This window comes from Chrysemys picta, chromosome 17 (genome assembly GCF_011386835.1).
Source record: "Chrysemys picta bellii isolate R12L10 chromosome 17, ASM1138683v2, whole genome shotgun sequence".
Taxonomy (NCBI): domain Eukaryota; kingdom Metazoa; phylum Chordata; order Testudines; family Emydidae; genus Chrysemys; species Chrysemys picta.
The window spans coordinates 24,619,471-24,637,276 of NC_088807.1; the positions used below are offsets into that span (position 1 = coordinate 24,619,471).

The following is a 17,806-nucleotide window of genomic DNA, read 5'->3' on the forward strand; positions in this document are numbered from 1 at the left end:
TGAGGTCCCGCACCGCCGCCTCGGATCCCGTGTGTCCCCCGCCGGCCCAGCCGGTGCCCCTCGCCCCCGACCCGCCGGCCCAGCCGCCCCCCCTCGCCCCCGCCCCGCCGCCCCCCGCCGGCCCAGCCGGCGCCCCTCAGCCCGTGTTGTTGTGCGGCAGGCGGGTGCAGCAGCAGCGGGAGGAGGTTTACGAGAAGATCACTCAGCACATGTGGCTGAAGACGGTTATTGAGCGTTTGCAGGTAATGACCCCCCCACCCCCCACCCCCGTCCAGCCGCCTGCCCCTCCGCCCGGCTGGGGTGTTCTTGTGGGGTCTCTGGCCGGGGGGGCTGCGGGGTCTCTGGGCGAGACCGGGGGGGTGAAGGGGGGGTCTCAGCGGGGGAGCTGCAGGGTCTCTGAGCAGGGCTGGGGGGCTGCGGGGTCTCTGGGCGGGGGTGGGGGGGCTGCGGGGTCTCTGGGCGGGGGGGCTGCGGGGGTCTCTGGGCGGGGGTGGGGGGGGCTGCGGGGTCTCTGGCCGGGGGGTGACGTGCCCTCTCTGCCTGGCAGGAGGCGGGCGGCCGAGCGGTGCAGACGCAGGTGGATCTGGGCTATAACTTCTTTGTCAACGCGGACGTGTGAGTGGCAGGGCCCTCAGGACACCCCCCCAATCTTGATCCTGCCCCCCACCCCTTGCCCCCAGGAACCCCGCCTGCGCCCCTCTGGGTCTCTCTCTCACTCCCTCATCAGATCCCTCAACACTCTCTGGGCCCCCTCCCCCCAACCTCACCCCCGGGACCCCCTCCTCCTCCTCCTCCGATTCCACCCCACGTGAACCCCTGACACCCCCAGATGTCCCCTCAGGGTCCCTCCCCCCCTACCTCCCACCCCAACCTCACCCCCGGGACCCCCTCCTCCTCCGATTCCACCCCACGTGAACCCCTAACACCCCCAGATGTCCCCTCAGGGTCCCTCCCCCCTACCTCCCACCCCAACCTCACCCCCGGGACCCCCTCCTCCTCCGATTCCACCCCACGTGAACCCCTGACACCCCCAGATGTCCTCTCAGGGTCCCTCCCCCCTACCTCCCACCCCAACCTCACCCCCGGGACCCCCTCCTCCTCTGATTCCACCCCATGTGAACCCCTGATGTTCCCTCACCCCAGTTCACCGATTGTGGCCCCTTTGTAACTCCTATATCCCCTGACGCCTGGAGCCCCCTTATGCCCCCCCACTAATTCCACCCCCTGAGCCTTCCCCCGGGACCCCCCTTCACCCCCCACCTTGATTCTGGCCCCCTTGGAACTCCCCCAGGACCCCACATATTTCCTCACACCCCCTCCCTGGCCCCTGGGCCCCCTTCGCATCCCCCCACCCTCTAATTCCCACCCCCAGAGCGTCACCCCTACACCCCAGCATCTGATCCTGCTCCCCCAACCCCCGCAGAATCCTCCTGCCCCCCTCAGGTCCCCTAAACTTCCCCCCAGACCCCACCAGGTGCTCTCTTCAGCTCCCTGCTTTCCCACAGTGCTGCCCCCCAGGCACTCGGTGTGGCCGGGGCCCCCACCCCCTCCACTGCATGACCCCCCCCAAAATCTCCTCGTCTCGCAGGCCTGACACCTCCAGGATCTTCGTGGCGCTCGGCTACGGGTTCTTCGCGGAGCTGACGCTGACGGAGGCGCTGCGCTTCGTGGAGAGGAAAACCAAGTTACTGATCGAGTGAGTGGGGGAGACGATCCCCCGCCCCACACCCTCCCTCCGTGGGGCTGGTCCCCAGCCACCCCTCCCCAGAACCGGACAAGCCATCCTCCGCGGCGTTATATGCAGCTGTTCCCCAGCTTGTCCCCACCCCAGAGGCAGCTGCATTCTGACACTGGGAGCTAACCAGGGCACGGGCCAGAATTCCTTGGGTCTGTGCGGGACCCAGCAAAATGGTGGCCCCACCTCAGTCACGGTCCATGCAGGGTGAAAGGGGACCCCAGAATGTGCAGGGCCCCCCCATCTCCTAACACTGCCCCATCGGGCGTCTCTCTTGCGCAGGCTCAGCGAATCCCTCACCAAGGACTCCGCCAAAATCAAGGCCAATATCCGGATGGTCTTAGAGGTAATGCGGGGTGGGGTTGCAGGGACTGAGAGGCCAGAAAGGGGCACTCGCCCCGGGCAGGCAGGGTGGGCACTGGGGGGCACTGTGCCATGGGGAGTGGGACGGGGGGCTTGGCAGGAGGTGCTCTCCCCTGGCAGTCAGGGCTGGGCGCTGGGAACAGGTTGGGGGGCTGGGCAGGGGGCGCTCTCCCATGGCAGTCAGGGCCGGGCGCTGGGGGACACCATGGGGCAGGAAGGAGGGTGGGGCGCGCTCTGCCCTGGCAGTCAGGGCCGGGCGCTGGGGGACACCGTGGGGCAGGGAGGAGGGTGAGGGGCTGGGCAGGGGGCGCTCTCCCGTGGCAGTCAGGGCCGGGCGCTGGGGGCACTGTGGGGCAGGGAGGAGGGTGAGGGGCTGGGCAGGGGGTGCTCTTCCCTGGCAGTCAGGGCCGGGCGCTGGGGGGCACCGTGGGGCGGGGTGGGCGGGGGGCTGGGCAGGGGGTGCTCTCCCCTGGCAGTCAGGGCCGGGCACTGGGGGGCACCGTGGGGCGGGGTGGGCGGGGGGCTGGGCAGGGGGTGCTCTCCCCTGGCAGTCAGGGCCAGGCGCTGGGGGGCACCGTGGGGCGGGGTGGGCGGGGGGCGCTCTGCCCTGGCAGTCAGGGCTGGGCGCTGGGGAGCACCGTGGGGCGGGGTGGGCGGGGGGCTGGGCAGGGGGTGCTCTCCCCTGGCAGTCAGGGCCGGGCGCTGGGGGGTACCGTGGGGCGGGGTGGGCGGGGGGCGCTCTCCCCTGGCAGTCAGGGCCAGGCGCTGGGGGGCACCGTGGGGCGGGGTGGGCGGGGGGCGCTCTCCCCTGGCAGTCAGGGCTGGGTGATAGGGGGGTTCTGAGGTTTCCTTCCCCCCCCCAATGCCCCGTTTCTCTCCCCTCCCCCCAGGGCCTGCGGGAGCTCCAAGGCTTCCAGGACCTGCCTGAGGACCCCAGAAGAGACGTCGCCCTCTAGCCCCCCCCCCCCGGAAATCCCAGGGGGACACTGGGGGAATCCCCACCCCCTCCTGCTGTGTTCACCTGTCCCATGGGAGCCAGGACTCCTGGGTTCTCTCCCTGGTTCCGCTCCCCCCCAAGCCAGTCCCGCCCCTCGTGCTGCCTCAGTTTCCCCTGCTGTTCCTGGCTGCAGCGTCCTGTCATCTCATTTCAACTGTGAAAATAAAGACTCCGACTCGGGGCCGTGTGGCTGGTGTTGTGTCTCCGTCGGCCTGGCCTGGGGGGTGCGGGGACCCCCCCTGGCCCCCTGCTCTGCCCCTGGGGGACCCCCAGCTGGCCCCCAGAGCGAGGGCAGAATTCGGGGGAGCTCAGTTTTAACCCCGGGCGTGGGGCAAGGAGCCAGGACGCCTGGGTTCTCTCCCCAGCTCTGGGACGGAAGGGGGGGTCCAGGGAAGGGAGGGGGCTGGGAGCCAGAACTCCTGGGTTCTCTCCCCGGTACTGGGAGGGGAGTGGGGGCTGGTGGGGGGGGAGGAGGCTGACAGGCAGGACGCCTGGGTTCTCTCCCCGGCCCTGGGAGCGGAGTGGGGGCTGGCAGGCAGGACGCCTGGGTTCTTTTCCCAGCTCTGGCAAGGGAGTATGGGCGGGGGGAGGGGTTGGGCTCCCCCAGCCCGGGAGAGAACCCAGGCGTCCTGATCCAGCCCCCGCCCGTCTCCCTTTCCCCTCCCCTCCGCTCTCTCCTCCCCCTTCCCTGGTGCATGTGACAGGCCCCGTCAGCAGCCGCCGCATCCCCCGTCTCGCTGGATCCGAGCCACGGCGCCCCCCCGCCCCCGGCTCCGGACCTGCCGCCCCCCCCCACCGGGGCCGGGGCCCCCACCCGGCCGGCGCCGCGGGACCCGGGACTTTCCCGGCCGGCGCATGCGGCGGAGCTCGGCCAGCTCGGGGGGCCGCTCGGAGCGGAGCTGAGAACCTGCTGGGACCAGTGGCTGGTTGTGCTGGGACCAGTAACCGGCCAGGGACCAGCCTCTGGGGACCAGTAACCAGCCACTGGGACCAGTAACCGGCCAGAGACCAGCCACTGGGGACCAGTAACCAGCCACTGGGGACCAGTAACCGGCCAGAGACCAGCCTCTGGGGACCAGTAACCAGCCACTGGGACCAGTAACCGGCCAGAGACCAGCCACTGGGGACCAGTAACCAGCCACTGGGGACCAGTAACCGGCCAGAGACCAGCCTCTGGGGACCAGTAACCAGCCACTGGGACCAGTAACCGGCCAGAGACCAGCCACTGGGACCAGTAACCGGCCAGAGACCAGCCTCTGGGGACCAGTAACCAGCCACTGGGGACCAGTAACCGGCCAGAGACCAGCCACTGGGGACCAGTAACCGGCCAGAGACCAGCCTCTGGGGACCAGTAACCAGCCTCTGGGGACCAGTAACCAGCCACTGGGGACCAGTAACCGGCCAGAGACCAGCCTCTGGGGACCAGTAACCAGCCACTGGGACCAGTAACCGGCCAGAGACCAGCCACTGGGGACCAGTAACCAGCCACTGGGGACCAGTAACCGGCCAGAGACCAGCCTCTGGAGACCAGTAACCAGCCACTGGGACCAGTAACCGGCCAGAGACCAGCCACTGGGACCAGTAACCGGCCAGAGACCAGCCTCTGGGGACCAGTAACCAGCCACTGGGGACCAGTAACCGGCCAGAGACCAGCCACTGGGGACCAGTAACCGGCCAGAGACCAGCCTCTGGGGACCAGTAACCAGCCTCTGGGGACCAGTAACCAGCCACTGGGGACCAGTAACCGGCCAGAGACCAGCCACTGGGGACCAGTAACCAGCCACTGGGGACCAGTAACCGGACAGAGACCAGCCACTGGGGACCAGTAACCAGCCTCTGGGGACCAGTAACGGACCAGTAACCAGCCACTGGGGACCAGTAACCGGCCAGGGACCAGGCACTGGGACCAGTAACCAGCCACTGGGACCAGCCACGAGGGACCAGTAACCAGCCACTGGGACCAGTAACCGGCCAGGGATCAGCCACGGGGGACCAGAACCAGCCAGTGGGGACCAGTAACTGGCCAGAGACGAGCCATTGGGGACCAGTAACCAGCCACTGGGACCAGTAACCGGCCAGGGACCAGCCACTGGGACCAGTAACCAGCCACTGGGGACCAGTAACCGGCCAGCACGGACCTGGGGGGCTCGGGGTCCCATGGAGTCTCCGGGCCCCGCGGCCGCGCTGACGGGTGAGTGGGCGGCGCTGGGATGGAGCCACCTCGGGTGGGGAAAACCTCACAGAACGTCAAAGGTATCGGGGCGCCCGACTGCTGGGGGGGAGCCCCCTGGCCAGCCCATCGCCCCACTCCCTGCCCCACGGCACCCCCTGCGTCCCCTGGCCGGCCCCTCGCCCCACGGCACCCCCTGCGCCCCCTGGCCAGCCCCTTGCCCCACTCCCTGTCCCATACCACCCCCAGCACCTCCCTGCCCAGCCCCTTGCCCCATGGCACCCCCAACGCCCCCTGGCCAGCCCCTCGCCCCACTCCCTGCCCTACGCCACCCCCAGAACCTTCTGGCCAGCCCCTTGCCTCATGGCACCCCCCTGCCCAGCCCCTCGCCCCAATCCCTGCCCCATGGCACCCCCAGCGTCCCCTGGCCAGCCCCTCGCCCCACTCCCTGTCCCATACCACCCCCAGCACCCCCTGGTCAGCCCCTTGCCCCACGCCACCCCCAGAACCCTCTGGCCAGCCCCTTGCCCCATGGCACCACCCTGCCCAGCCCCTCGCCCCACTCCCTGCCCCATGGCACCCCCAGCGTCCCCTGGCCAGCCCTTCGCCCCACGGCACCTCCCTGCCCAGCCCCTTGCCCCATGGCACCCCCAGCGCCCCCTGCCCAGCCCCTCGCCAAACTCCCTACCCCATGGCACCCCCAGCGTCCCCTGGCCAGCCACTCGCCCCACGGCACCTCCCTGCCCAGCCCCTTGCCCCATGGCACCCCCAGCGCTGCCTGGCCAGCCCCTCGCCCCACTCCCTGCCCCACACCACCCCCAGCACCCCCTGGCCAGCCCCTTGCCCCACTCCCTGCCCCACGCCACCCCCAGAACCCCCTGGCCAGCCCCTTGCCCCACAGCACCCCCTTGCCCAGCCCCTCGCCCCACTCCCTGCCCCACGGCACCTCCAGTGCCCCCTGCTCAGCCCCCACCCCACTCCCTGCCCCACGGCACCCCCAGCGCCCCCTCCTCAGCCCTGTGCCCCATGGCACCCCCCAACCCCCTGCCCAGCCCCTCGCCCCACTCCCTGCCCCAAGGCACCCCCCAGAGCCCAGCCCTGATAGCCAGGGGAGAGCTCCCTGCCCAGCCCCTCACCCCATTCTGCCCCACAGCACCCCCGATCACCCCCGCCCCCCCCCCCGCACGGAGCGTTCACGGTTTGATCCAACTGCAGAAAATCTTATTTTAGGCCAAATCCTGAAATTTCCTTGTGGGGAGAAGAAGAATAAGGTGCCCGGTGGCGGGGGGCTGCGGGTCGGGAGTGAGGGGCACCGGCGGTGCCGGGGGGGGCTGCGGGTCGGGGGTGAGGGGCACCGGCGGTGCCGGGGGGGGCTGCGGGTCGGGGGTGAGGGGCACCGGCGGTGCCGGGGGGGCTGCGGGTCGGGAGTGAGGGGCACCGGCAGGGCAGGGCTGGAGGAGGGCTGTGGGTCGGGGGTGAGGGGCACCGGCGGTGCCGGGGGGGGCTGTGGGTCGGGAGTGAGGGGCACCGGCGGTGCCGGGGGGGCTGCGGGTCGGGGGTGAGGGGCACCGGCGGTGCCGGGGGGGGCTGCGGGTTGGGAGTGAGGGGCACCGGCGGTGCCGGGGGGGCTGTGGGTCGGGGGTGAGGGGCACCGGGGGGGGCTGTGGGTCGGGAGTGAGGGGCACCGGCGGTGCCGGGGGGGGCTGCGGGTCGGGAGTGAGGGGCACCGGCGGTGCCGGGGGGGGCTGCGGGTCGGGAGTGAGGGGCACCGGCGGTGCCGGGGGGGGCTGCGGGTCGGGAGTGAGGGGCACCGGCGGTGCCGGGGGGGGCTGCGGGTCGGGGGTGAGGGGCACCGGCGGTGCCGGGGGGGCTGCGGGTCGGGGGTGAGGGGCACCGGCGGTGCCGGGGGGGCTGCGGGTCGGGAGTGAGGGGCACCGGCGGTGCCGGGGGGGCTGTGGGTCGGGGGTGAGGGGCACCGGGGGGGGCTGTGGGTCGGGAGTGAGGGGCACCGGCGGTGCCGGGGGGGGCTGTGGGTCGGGAGTGAGGGGCACCGGCGGTGCCGGGGGGGGCTGTGGGTCGGGAGTGAGGGGCACCGGCGGTGCCGGGGGGGCTGTGGGTCGGGGGTGAGGGGCACTGGCGGTGCCGGGGGGGGGCTGCGGGTCGGGGGTGAGGGGCACCGGCGGTGCCGGGGGGGGCTGCGGGTCGGGAGTGAGGGGCACCGGCGGTGCCGGGGGGGCTGCGGGTCGGGGGTGAGGGGCACCGGCGGTGCCGGGGGGGGGCTGCGGGTCGGGGGTGAGGGGCACCGGCGGTGCCGGGGGGGCCTGTGGGTCGGGAGTGAGGGGCACCGGCGGTGCCGGGGGGGCTGCGGGTCGGGGGTGAGGGGCACCGGCGGTGTCGGGGGTGAGGGGCACCGGCGGTGCCGGGGGGGCTGCGGGTCGGGGGTGAGGGGCACCGGCGGTGCCGGGGGGGGGCTGCGGGTCGGGAGTGAGGGGCACCGGCGGTGCCGGGGGGGGCTGCGGGTCGGGGGTGAGGGGCACCGGCGGTGCCGGGGGGGCTGCGGGTCGGGGGTGAGGGGCACCGGCGGTGTCGGGGGTGAGGGGCACCGGCGGTGCCGGGGGGGCTGCGGGTCGGGGGTGAGGGGCACCGGCGGTGCCGGGGGGGGGCTGCGGGTCGGGGGTGAGGGGCACCGGCGGTGCCGGGGGGGCTGCGGGTCGGGGGTGAGGGGCACCGGCGGTGCCGGGGGGGCTGTGGGTCGCGGGTGAGGGGCACCGGCGGTGCCGGGGGGGGTCAGGCCCCTGTCCCACGCTCTCCCCGCCCCCCGCAGTCATGGACCCCTCGGTGACGCTCTGGCAGTTCCTGCTGCAGCTGCTGGAGCAGCAGACCAACGGGCACCTGATCGCCTGGACGTCGGGCGACGGCGAGTTCAAGCTGGTGGACGCCGAGGAGGTGGCCCGGCTCTGGGGGCTGCGCAAGAACAAAACCAACATGAACTACGACAAGCTCAGCCGTGCCCTGCGCTACTACTACGACAAGGTGACCCCGCCCCTGCCAGGACCCGGGCGTCTGGGCCCCGCCCTCCCCGAGCCGGGAGAGAACCCAGGAGTCCGGGCTCCCAGCCCCCCCCCACTCTCATCACTAGCCCCCACTCCCCTCCCAGAGCCGGGAGAGAACCCAGGAGTCCTGGCTCCCAGCCCCCCCTGCTCTAACCACTAGACCCCATTCCCCTCCCCGAGCCGGGGAGAGAACCCAGGAGTCCTGGCTCCCAGCCCCCCCTGCTCTAACCACTGGTCCCCACTCCCCTCCCAGAGCTGGGGAGAGAACCCAGGAGTCCTGGCTCCCAGCCCCCCCTGCTCTAACCACTGGCCCCCACTCCCCTCCCAGAGCTGGGGAGAGAACCCAGGAGTCCTGGTTCCAACCCCCCCCCACTCTATCCTCTCTCTTTCCAGAACATCATCCGGAAGGTCAACGGGCAGAAGTTCGTCTATAAATTCGTCTCGTACCCGGAGCCAGCCGGCGCGGAGGGGGCCCGGGAGGAAGGGATGCTCCGGCGGGTGGAACCGGCCCTGACCGAGTCCCGGCTGGGGGAGGGGAGCTCCGGGCCCCCCAAGTCCCTGCGTGGGGGGAGCGTCCCCCGGAGTAGCCGTAATGAGTACATGCGCTCGGGTCTGTACTCCACTTTCACCATCCAGTCGCTGCAGGCGGCCCCCCCAGGGCGAGCGCCCCGCCAGGATCCCCCAGCCCTCTGCAGCGAGCCCCTGGACCCCTCCGACCTGGCCCCCGGGAAGATGGAGGAGATTCCCCAGCTGGAGATCAGCATTGAAGAAGCAGACGAGAGCGAACCACTGCAGGTGAGGTGGCCCTGTCGCCCCACCCCAGAGGTGGCTGCATCTCAGCGCCGGGCGAGCCGTCCCCGGGCGGCGTCACGTGCGGCTGTTTCGCAGCTGCCCCGCCCCAGCACTGGCCGCATTTCTCCCTCTTGCCCCCAGGTCTTTGTGGCGCCGGAGCCCCTGGATGCAGAGCGCCCCCCCCCAGAGGCGACGCCTCCGCGGGACCCCGGGCTGCGGCCGGTGGTGGTGAAAGTGGAGGCGGAGCGGGAGACGGAGGGGTCCCCGCTCCTGGTCCTGATCGACGCGGGGGTGAAGCAGGAAGCGCCTCCTGCCGAAGAGGCCCCCAGGGGGACGGAGGCGGAGCTCCTGGCGGGGGAGGGGCCTCAGGAGGAGAAGGGGGAGGGGGTGTCTGGGGGCGCCCCCAGCGAGGGGCACGGCCCGAAGGGGCGGAAGCCCAAGGACCTGGCGCTGCCCTCCCTGCCCGGGCAGGAGAAGATCAGCGCAGCCGGTAGCTCCCTGCTGGCGCCCGGCGGGGGAGCGGGCAGCGGGCTGACGCCAACCACCGTGATCTCCACACACGCACTAGTGAGTGGCTATGGGGCGGGGGCGGGGGAGGGGGCATGGGATCTGTGGGGGAGGTGCCTGGGGCCTAGGGGGAGGGATCTGTGGGTGGGGGAGCGGCCTGGGTGTGTGGGGAAGGATCTGAGGGTGGAGAAGGGGCCTGGGTGTGGGGGGAGGGATCTGTGGGTGGGGGCGGGGCTTGTGGTGGGGGTGGGGGCTGCAGGGTCTGGGGGATTGGAGGTAGGGAAGGGGTCCTTGGGTGGAAGGGGTTGTGGGGAGGGAGCTGGGGTTGGACGGGGGATGGGGTCTCTCTCTCTCACTCTCACCGCCCCCCTCTCCTGTGCAGACCCCCGTCCTGCTGACCCCCAGCTCCCTGCCACCCACCATCCACTTCTGGAGCACCCTGAGCCCCATCGCCCCACACAGCCCCGCCAAGCTCTCCTTCCAGGTATGCAGCGGGAGTGAGGGGCACCGGCAGGGCTCGGGGGGGGAGGGGGGGAGCCCATGGCTGGGCTAGTGGGGGACTGCAGGTCGGGAGTGAGGGGCACCGGCAGGGCTGGACTGGCACGGGGCTGCGGGTCGGGAGTGAGGGGCACCGGCAGGGCTGGGGGGAGCCCAGGGCTGGGCTAGCAGGGGGCTGTGGGTCGGGAGTGAGGGCTATGGTCAGTGGGTCACTCCCCCACCTCTCCCCACAGTTTCCTTCTAACTCTGGTGGGCAAATTCACATCCCCTCGCTGAGCGTGGACGGACTCTCCACTCCGGTCGTGCTGTCCCCGGGGCCCCAGAAGCCGTGAGTCCAGACATCCGTCCGTCCGTCTCTCTCCGCTGCTGGTGGAGCTTGCTGGGGCAGCGCCCGTTCCGCACCTGGATTCTTGTCCCAGCCCTGTGGGACTGTTTACCAGGGTGGCCGGATACGTCCGAATCCTGCTTCGGACCGAGAGCCCTGCTTGGTGTCAGCGGTGGGATGGGAGTTGGAGCACGCCGCCATTCCGCCTCTAGGGGGCGCAATGTGGGACATTCTCCTTGGTGCTCACTCGCCTGCCCCCCCCCGCATACACACACATCTTGGGCCTTGCAGCTCTGACCCCATGTTTCTGGGGTCGTTGTGTTTATTCCCAGCCCGGCTGGTTCAGGGTGTATTTTCGACGTGGAAGGATACGTCCCTCAGGGACTGGGGTGTGGTTCGGGCGCTAGTTGTGGGGGTGATTTTATTTATTACCCGGGGCCGCCTGGCCCTGGTTTGAAACCCTCCGTTGGTAGCCTTTGTCGGCCCTCCCCATGCCATAGCCTCCTCGTAGCTCCTCTTTGTGCGGGCTCTACGTCAGCCATCTTTGTTTCGAGAGGGTAGCCGAGTCGGCCATGTTTGTTGTGGCTGGACAGGGTGTGTGTGTGTGTCTGTGTGTGTCTGTGTGTTGGTCATCTTTGTTTGCTGACATCACACACGCCGCTCATCCCCGTGGTTTCGGCAGAGGAAGAAGTCCTGTTCTTCACTTCTTGTTCCTTGATTTACTTCCTGGAGGTCAAAGGTCACCTCCTTGAGTTGCCGTAGAAGCGGCAGGCGGAGGAAGCCCCGCCCTAATTCCCTCCTGAAGGTTGAAGGTTGCCTGTTCGTCACCATGGAAACGGCCGAGAGGGAAGTCCCGCCCGCTGATTTCAGGGGCTGTTTCCTTCCTTGCAAAGCCTGTTTCCTTGATTTATTTCCTGACGATCAAAGGTCACCGTGGAAATGGCGGCAGAGGGGTCCCACCCCTCACACCTGTCACAGGGAGGATTCCTTCATTTGTCTCCCATTTGTTGCCCGGGAAATGACAGCCGAGGAAGTCCCGCCTTTTGAGGACAGTCGCCAGGGGCTCCCTTGACTTCCTGCCGGCCCACGAGCTCCGCAAAGGAGGAAGTTCTGCCCTGTTTCCACTCTGCTACTTCCTGTTCAAAGTGCGCTGATTCTGGGGAAGTGCCAAAGGAGGATGTCCCGCCTTATTAATGTCTCATCTACTTCCTGTGAGTCAAAGGCCACCTATTCTGTGGACGGGGCAAAGGAGGAAGTCCCGCCCTTCTCGCTGCTGTTGACTTCCTGTTAGTCCCACAGGGGGCTGCACTGCATCATACGGGAAAGGGCTGCCTTGTCTTCTTGTTTTGATACCAAAATTTTCCGGGGCTGTGAGCTTCTTGCTCGAGATATAGATCTATATTTTTGTGGGGCCATCCCAAGGGGCCGAAATTTCCAAATGTCATTATTTAGCGCCCCGCGGGATTCCCAGCTCCTTTCTATTTTTCAGAGAGTATATTGATATTATTGAGCTATGTGCATTGAGCATATACAAATCTACAGGGCTTGGCGCTAATTACCTGCTGGGCCGTCTTTTTTAATATATAAAATGGTTCTATTTTTGAATGGGGAAGAGGGAGGGCTGGAGGGGGTGGAAGTGACCACCCTAGATTTCAGGGCGGGATTTGGAGACCGATTGGAGGCAGTAACGCGAGGCCGAGCGCTTAATTTCCGTCCCCATGGTGTAGATCGGGGGACGCCGTCGCTGCTGGTGTTAACGGAGCAAGACTTCTCAGGGAAGGTGGCGTCAGCTGAATGAGGGCGGGAGGGGGGTGTAATTAGACGGCAGTTGTTGGCCGTGGCCCCGTTGTCTCGCTCATTGGCCAACAGACACCTTTGTGCTTGAAAGGCAGCGTCGGCCACCTCTCTGAGGTGACCCTCCTCCTTCCCCTCGGGGCGGTTTTGAACCGTCGTAATCATGCTGGTTTGCACTGGCAAGGCCCCTCGGCTCTGCCCATCTCTGCCCGGCGCATCAGGCACTTTGGACGACCTGTGACACCCTGGCGAGGCACCCAGGAGCGGCTTCATGCACGAGCCATGGCTGAGCCTGGAGCCAAGAACGGGGAGGCCAGGAGGGTGCCGAGGAATGGGCTCCGGCGACGCCCCGGCTGAGACACGCAAACCATGAGTCGAACACGTGCTGTGAGGCCAACATGGATGAGCCATGAATAAAACACATGCAACACATGAGTAAACCACAAGGAGCATGCGTGTAAACCATGGATCAATCACGTGTGACAACAGGAGGAAGTCATGAGTAAGCCATGTGTAAACCACGTGTAAACCATGTGTAATCCATGAGTAAACCACAAGTAACTCATGAGCAGAACACGTGCTGCCGAGGGTCGGCCATGAGCGGACCCCGTGTGCTCTCTGTGCCGGCTCGCCGGGTTTTCAGAGCTGTTCTCTGCTGTTGGGGAGAGGCCCTGGCCCTGTTTTTACCCCCTGCACCTACCCCATGGGGGTTGCCAGCTGCCGCACCCTGGCGCGGCCACCGTCCCAAAGCCGCAATGTGGGGCGGTTGAGCTGTTTAGTTTCCTGTGGGGCAAGGACGGAGCTGTTGGGGGGGCGGTGGCCGGGGGGGCGGGCAGTGGGGACCCGGGCCTGGCTGGCGACTGACGTGGCTTGGAGATTTCCAGCCTGGGGAATTTATCTAACCATGTATTGACATTGGGCCAGTATGGGGATTGGAGCCGGGGATCCTACCGTGGTGTGCGGGAGTGGATCCTGGGATCCTACCACGCCGTGGGGGAGTGGATCCCGGGATCCTGCTGCGGTCTGCAGGAGTGGATCCTGGGATCCCACCATGCAATGTGGGAGTGGATCTCGGGATCCCACCACACTCTGCGAGTAGATCCTGGTATCCCAGGTACCATGTGGGAGCTGATCCCAGGATCCTGCCGTGCTGGGGTGGATCCAAAGGCAGCAGCCCCCCCCCATCTGTTCTTTCCCATCCATGTCCCTGTCTCTGCCTTGTTAACCCCCCCGAGCCTCCCCCCCTTTGTCCTCCCTCAGGCTGGGGTGGGGCACCTGCTCGGTGCGACGACTCCCCCTGGTGACCTGCCCTGTAAATAAATCTATTTTTAAACGATCTAATCGGCCTCCTTTGTCTCATGGGGGGAGGGGGGAATGTTCGGCCTCCTTTGTCTCATGGGGGGGGGATGTGGGTCAGGACCCTGGCAGAGGGGTGGGCAGTGGGGGGGCATGAAGCAACTGGACAGGTTGGCAGTGCGGGGTGGGGACCGAGATGGTCAGGGCCTTGGTGGGGGGCAGGGATGAACTGGGGGGGGGGCAGTGCTGTGGGAAATGGCTGGAGGTTACTGACCCTCCCCCCCCCCCCCCGGTCTGTCCACTCCCGGCCTCAAGCCCCTTGTCATGGCAGGGGCATGGCTGGGCCTGGGGCGACCGCGGGTGTGGGGCCCCCAATGTGGGGGGCAGGGGGGAGTGCCAGCCGTTTGGTGTCACGGAGAGCGCCGGGGGGGGGGGGCAGACATTTACTGCCGGGCCCCACAGGCCAGCAGCATCTCTGTCCCTGACCAGTGGGCTGGGTTTGTAGATGGCTCAGCGCTGGGTCCGGATTGGGGGGGCCGTTCTCAGGCAGGGCTGGGCTGGCAGTGGGCTGCAGGTCGGGAGCGAGGAGCACCGGCGGAGCTGGGGGCGGGGGATCTCATTTCTCACCCTCCCCCCCGCCCCCCTCCCAAGCCAGCCAATCTGGCTGGGAGCAGGTGCCCCCTAGAGGGGCAGTCTGGCCCCACGGCTCTGAGCAGGGCAAGGCAGGGGAGGGGGGGTACCATCTCCTGAATGACCCAGACAAAACCCCACATTTCTTCTTCCAACTCCAGAGCTTTATTCGGCAGCCTCCAGCGGCTCCATCACCTCATCCCTTGGTCCTGGGCGGGGGGGGGTCCCACTTCCCTTCCCCCCTCCCCCGGCGCCTGGCTGCAACAACTCCGTGGCGAGGCCTTGGGAAAGACGCGCCTTTGTGCTACTTCTGTGTGTGTGTGTGGGTACAGATGGGGCAGCTCCCCCTTGACACCCCAAATATAGGCCGGGGGGGGGTGCGTGGAGGCAGGGTTTGGGGCAGTGATGTCCCCCCGCCCCTTCCAAATTTTTGCATGTGTCTCCTGCCCGGGTTCAGGGCTGCCAAAGGCATGTCTTGGAGGTGTCGATGTGGGAGGCTGTCGGGGGGTCTCCCTCCGCCTCTCCCAGGCTGAAGGGGGGGGGATAGAGCTCGCCGAGCAGGAGGGCGGCCGGGGACTGTCGGTAAGGCTTGAGGGCAGCCCGGCAGCCCAGTTCCCGCAGCCACCGGCCGGCGTAGCAGGCCAGCATCACCGCGCACAGGGCCACCAGCAGCGAGCCCGTCATGGCCGCCAGGGCCACGCCCCCCGGCCCCCGCCCGGCCAGCCCCAGCCCCGCCGTGGTCACGTTCAGGCAGGCCCGCTGCGTGCCTGGGGACGCCGGAGCAGAGGCAGTTGCGAGGGAGAAGTCCTCGGTCGCTCGGGAGGATGCCGGGATTGCCGTGGCGGATACGGTTGCTAAGGAAGATGCAGCAGTTGCCAGAGAGGATCCGGTTGCTAGGGAGGCGGCGGTTGCTAGGGAGGAGGTGGTTGCTGCGGAGAAGGATCCGGTTGCTAGGGAGGCGGCGGTTGCTGTGGAGAAGGATGCGGTTGCTAGGGAGGCCGGTGCGCCGGAGGATGCTGTTGCTATGGCGGAGGGCGTTGCCGCGGTGGCCGGGGTGGGCGTCTCCGTGGCCACCAGGCTCAAGCAGATCTCGTAGTGCGTGGCCGGCTGCAGGTGCGTCAGGTTGACCTGCCGGTAGTCCAGCGGCACCTGGGCCGTGTAGCTGAGGTGGGGGCTGTGGATGTGCACGGTGGCCGAGGTCCAGTGGGGGCCGGGGGGCTAGCGAGGCTCTGGGGGGGGCCCATGGAGACCAGTCCCCCCCAGTCCACTCCACCACCACAAAATGGGACTGGACCTTCTTCGTGAGCAAGGCTGGACCGCCCCTGCCGCCCCCCTTCCCCCCTGGCCTCCCCGCCGCGCCCCCCAGCACCTCCAGCATCAGGGCGCGGCTGGCCGAGCCCGCCTCGTTCCGCGCCACGCAGGTGTACTGCCCGGCATGGGCCGGTCCCACCCCGACCAGCTCCAGGCCCCCCCGGCCTGTCCCGAGCCGGCCAGCCTCTCCCCGGCCGGCCCCAGCCAGGAGATCTCCGGGGGTGGCTCGGCGCTGGCCGGGCAGCTCAGGGTCACGGAGCCGCCGGGCGCCACCACCAGCCTCTCAGGCCAGCCCCGAGGGGGGAACGCCGGGGGGCAGCCCCGGCTCCCGCTGCCCTGCAGCCCCGCCCGCAGCTCCCCGATGGGGTTCTCATTCAGGTCCCGGAACCTGAGCTGGGGCAGGCGGCGCAGGGCGGGCGCCGGCACCCGGGCCAGCCGGTTGCGGAAGAGCGAGAGGCTCTCCAGCCCCTGGAAGGCCTCGGCCGGTAGGTCCCGCAGCCCCAGGCCGGCCAGGCCCAAGCTCTGCAGCCGCCCCAGGGGCCGGAAGCCGCCCGCCTCCAGCCGGGCGATGGGGTTCTCGCCGAGCATGAGGATCTCCAGGCGGGTCAGGGGCAGGGGCGGGAACCAGCCGGGGTCCACAGCCCGCAGCCGGTTGGCGTTGAGGTGCAGCCGCAGCAGCCGGGCCAGGCCGGTGAAGGCCGAGCAGGCGATGGAGACCAGGCGGTTGTGATTCAGGTACAACTCCTCCAACGCCGCCAGCCCCCGCAGGCAGCCCGCGGGCAGCTCCTCCGGCCGGTTCTCCTCCAGGTAGAGGGTGAGGAGGCGGGGCAGGCCGGCGGGGGGCAGGCGGGGCAGGCCGGCGGGGGGCAGGCGGGGCAGGCCGGCGGGGGACAGGTGGGGCCAGGCCGGCGGGGGGCAGGCTGCCGGGCGGTTCTGGGACAGGTCCAGCTCGGTCTGGCTGGGCAGGCGCCGGAGCTCGCCGGAGAGCCGGGCGATCTGGTTGCCCCGGGGGCATCTGGGAAAGAGGGAGGGGGACATCTATGGACACCGGCATGGAGAGCCCCCCCACAGCGCTCCACGGGAGACTGCCCCCTGCCCAGCCCCCCTGCCGCACCCCCTGGCCTGCTCCCCGCCCCCCAGCTCCCCGCAGTGCCCAGCCCTGACTGCCAGAGGAGAGTCCCCTGCCCAGCCCCCTGACCCTGCCCCACAGCGCCCCCTAGTGCCCAGCTCTGACTACCAGGGGAGGGCGCCCCCTGCCCAGCCCCTGACCCTCCTCCCCGCCCCACGGCGCCCCCCAGCATCCAGCCCTGCCTGCCAGGGGAGAGACCCGTGCTGAGCCCCCTGCCCCTGCCCCACAGCGCCCCCTAGTGCCCAGCCCTGCCTGCTAGGGGAGAGCAACCCCTGCCCAGTCTCCCACTCAGCCCCTCGCCCCACGGCACCCCCCAGTGCCCAGCCCTGCCTGCCAGGGGAGAGCCCCATGCTGAGCCCCCTGCCCCGCGGTGCCCCCCAGCGCCCAGCCCTGCCTGCTGTTGTCGGGGGATGGGTGTGTTTCCGCCCCCGCCGAGGGCGCTGCACCCCCAATCTGTCCATTCCAGGTGTCACGTGGGGATTTGCTGGCATAGGGGGCTGGCAGCAGCAGGGAATGCTGGGTAATTGCTGACCTAGTTAAATCACTGCAAAGCACCAGCTCCCCCCCCACACACCCCGCAGCAGAGCCCCCCCAACTCCCGGCCCCTCCCTCCAGGACCACACAGGGGAAGGGCTGACGGGGGCCTCAAGCCAAACCTGTCGCTCGTGGGGAGTGAGGAGTCAGGAGTGAGGGGCACCGGCAGGGCTGGGGGGGGGGGCAGGGCTGGGCTAGCGGGGTCTGCGGGTCGGGAGTGAGGGGCACCGGCAGGACTGGGGGGGTCAGGGCTGGGGGGGGCTGTGGGTCGGGAGTGAGGGGCACCGGCAGTACTGGGGGGGCAGGGCAGGGCTGGCAGGAGCTGCAGGTCGGGAGTGAGGGGCACCGGCAGGGCTGGGGGGACAAGGCCTAGATATTGGCTGGGTGCCAGGCGTGGGGGGGGGGGGATTTGTTTCCAGCCTGGAGCAGTAGCAACAGAAGCCAAACGTCATGAAGGGGCGTCTAAAAATAGACCCGTCAGAGAAGGGGGGGGCGTTGGGATGGAGGCGCATCAGCCCTGGGCTCCCCCACCCCCCAGCTCTGCCGGTGCCCCTCACTCCCGACCCGCAGCCCCTGCTAGCCCAGCCCTGCCCCCCCCAGCTCTGTCCTATGGCTCTGTGCTGGGGGAGGCCGGGAGCAGGAAACAGCATAAAAACCAGAAACAAGGGATCA

The 17,806-nt window shown here is 69.2% G+C and overlaps 3 protein-coding genes across 3 annotated transcripts; 2 read left to right on the forward strand and 1 right to left on the reverse strand.

Annotated features, from left to right (window-relative positions):
- Positions 1–5: 5 nt before the first annotated feature.
- LOC101944796 (protein UXT) lies at positions 6–3,275 on the forward strand (the record flags this gene model as incomplete). The annotated part of the gene is made up of 5 exons (XM_065570994.1): positions 6–242; positions 548–615; positions 1,589–1,696; positions 2,018–2,081; positions 2,989–3,275. Coding segments are annotated over 5 exons (543 nt in total), but the record flags the coding sequence as incomplete, so codon positions are not given.
- A 336-nt stretch (positions 3,276–3,611) lies between these two features.
- LOC135976168 (ETS domain-containing protein Elk-1-like) lies at positions 3,612–13,575 on the forward strand. Its single transcript, XM_065570786.1, has 6 exons — positions 3,612–5,286; positions 8,090–8,298; positions 8,712–9,113; positions 9,252–9,677; positions 10,000–10,101; positions 10,349–13,575. The coding sequence occupies exons 1-6, from the start codon at positions 5,253–5,255 to the stop codon at positions 10,445–10,447; spliced, it is 1,272 nt and encodes a 423-aa protein (XP_065426858.1). The 5' UTR covers positions 3,612–5,252; the 3' UTR covers positions 10,448–13,575.
- Positions 13,576–15,362: 1,787 nt separating this feature from the next.
- LOC135976319 (leucine-rich repeat neuronal protein 1-like) lies at positions 15,363–16,537 on the reverse strand. Its single transcript, XM_065571420.1, has one exon. The coding sequence runs from the start codon at positions 16,507–16,509 to the stop codon at positions 15,538–15,540; it is 972 nt and encodes a 323-aa protein (XP_065427492.1). The 5' UTR covers positions 16,510–16,537; the 3' UTR covers positions 15,363–15,537.
- Between the last annotated feature and the right edge of the window lie 1,269 nt (positions 16,538–17,806).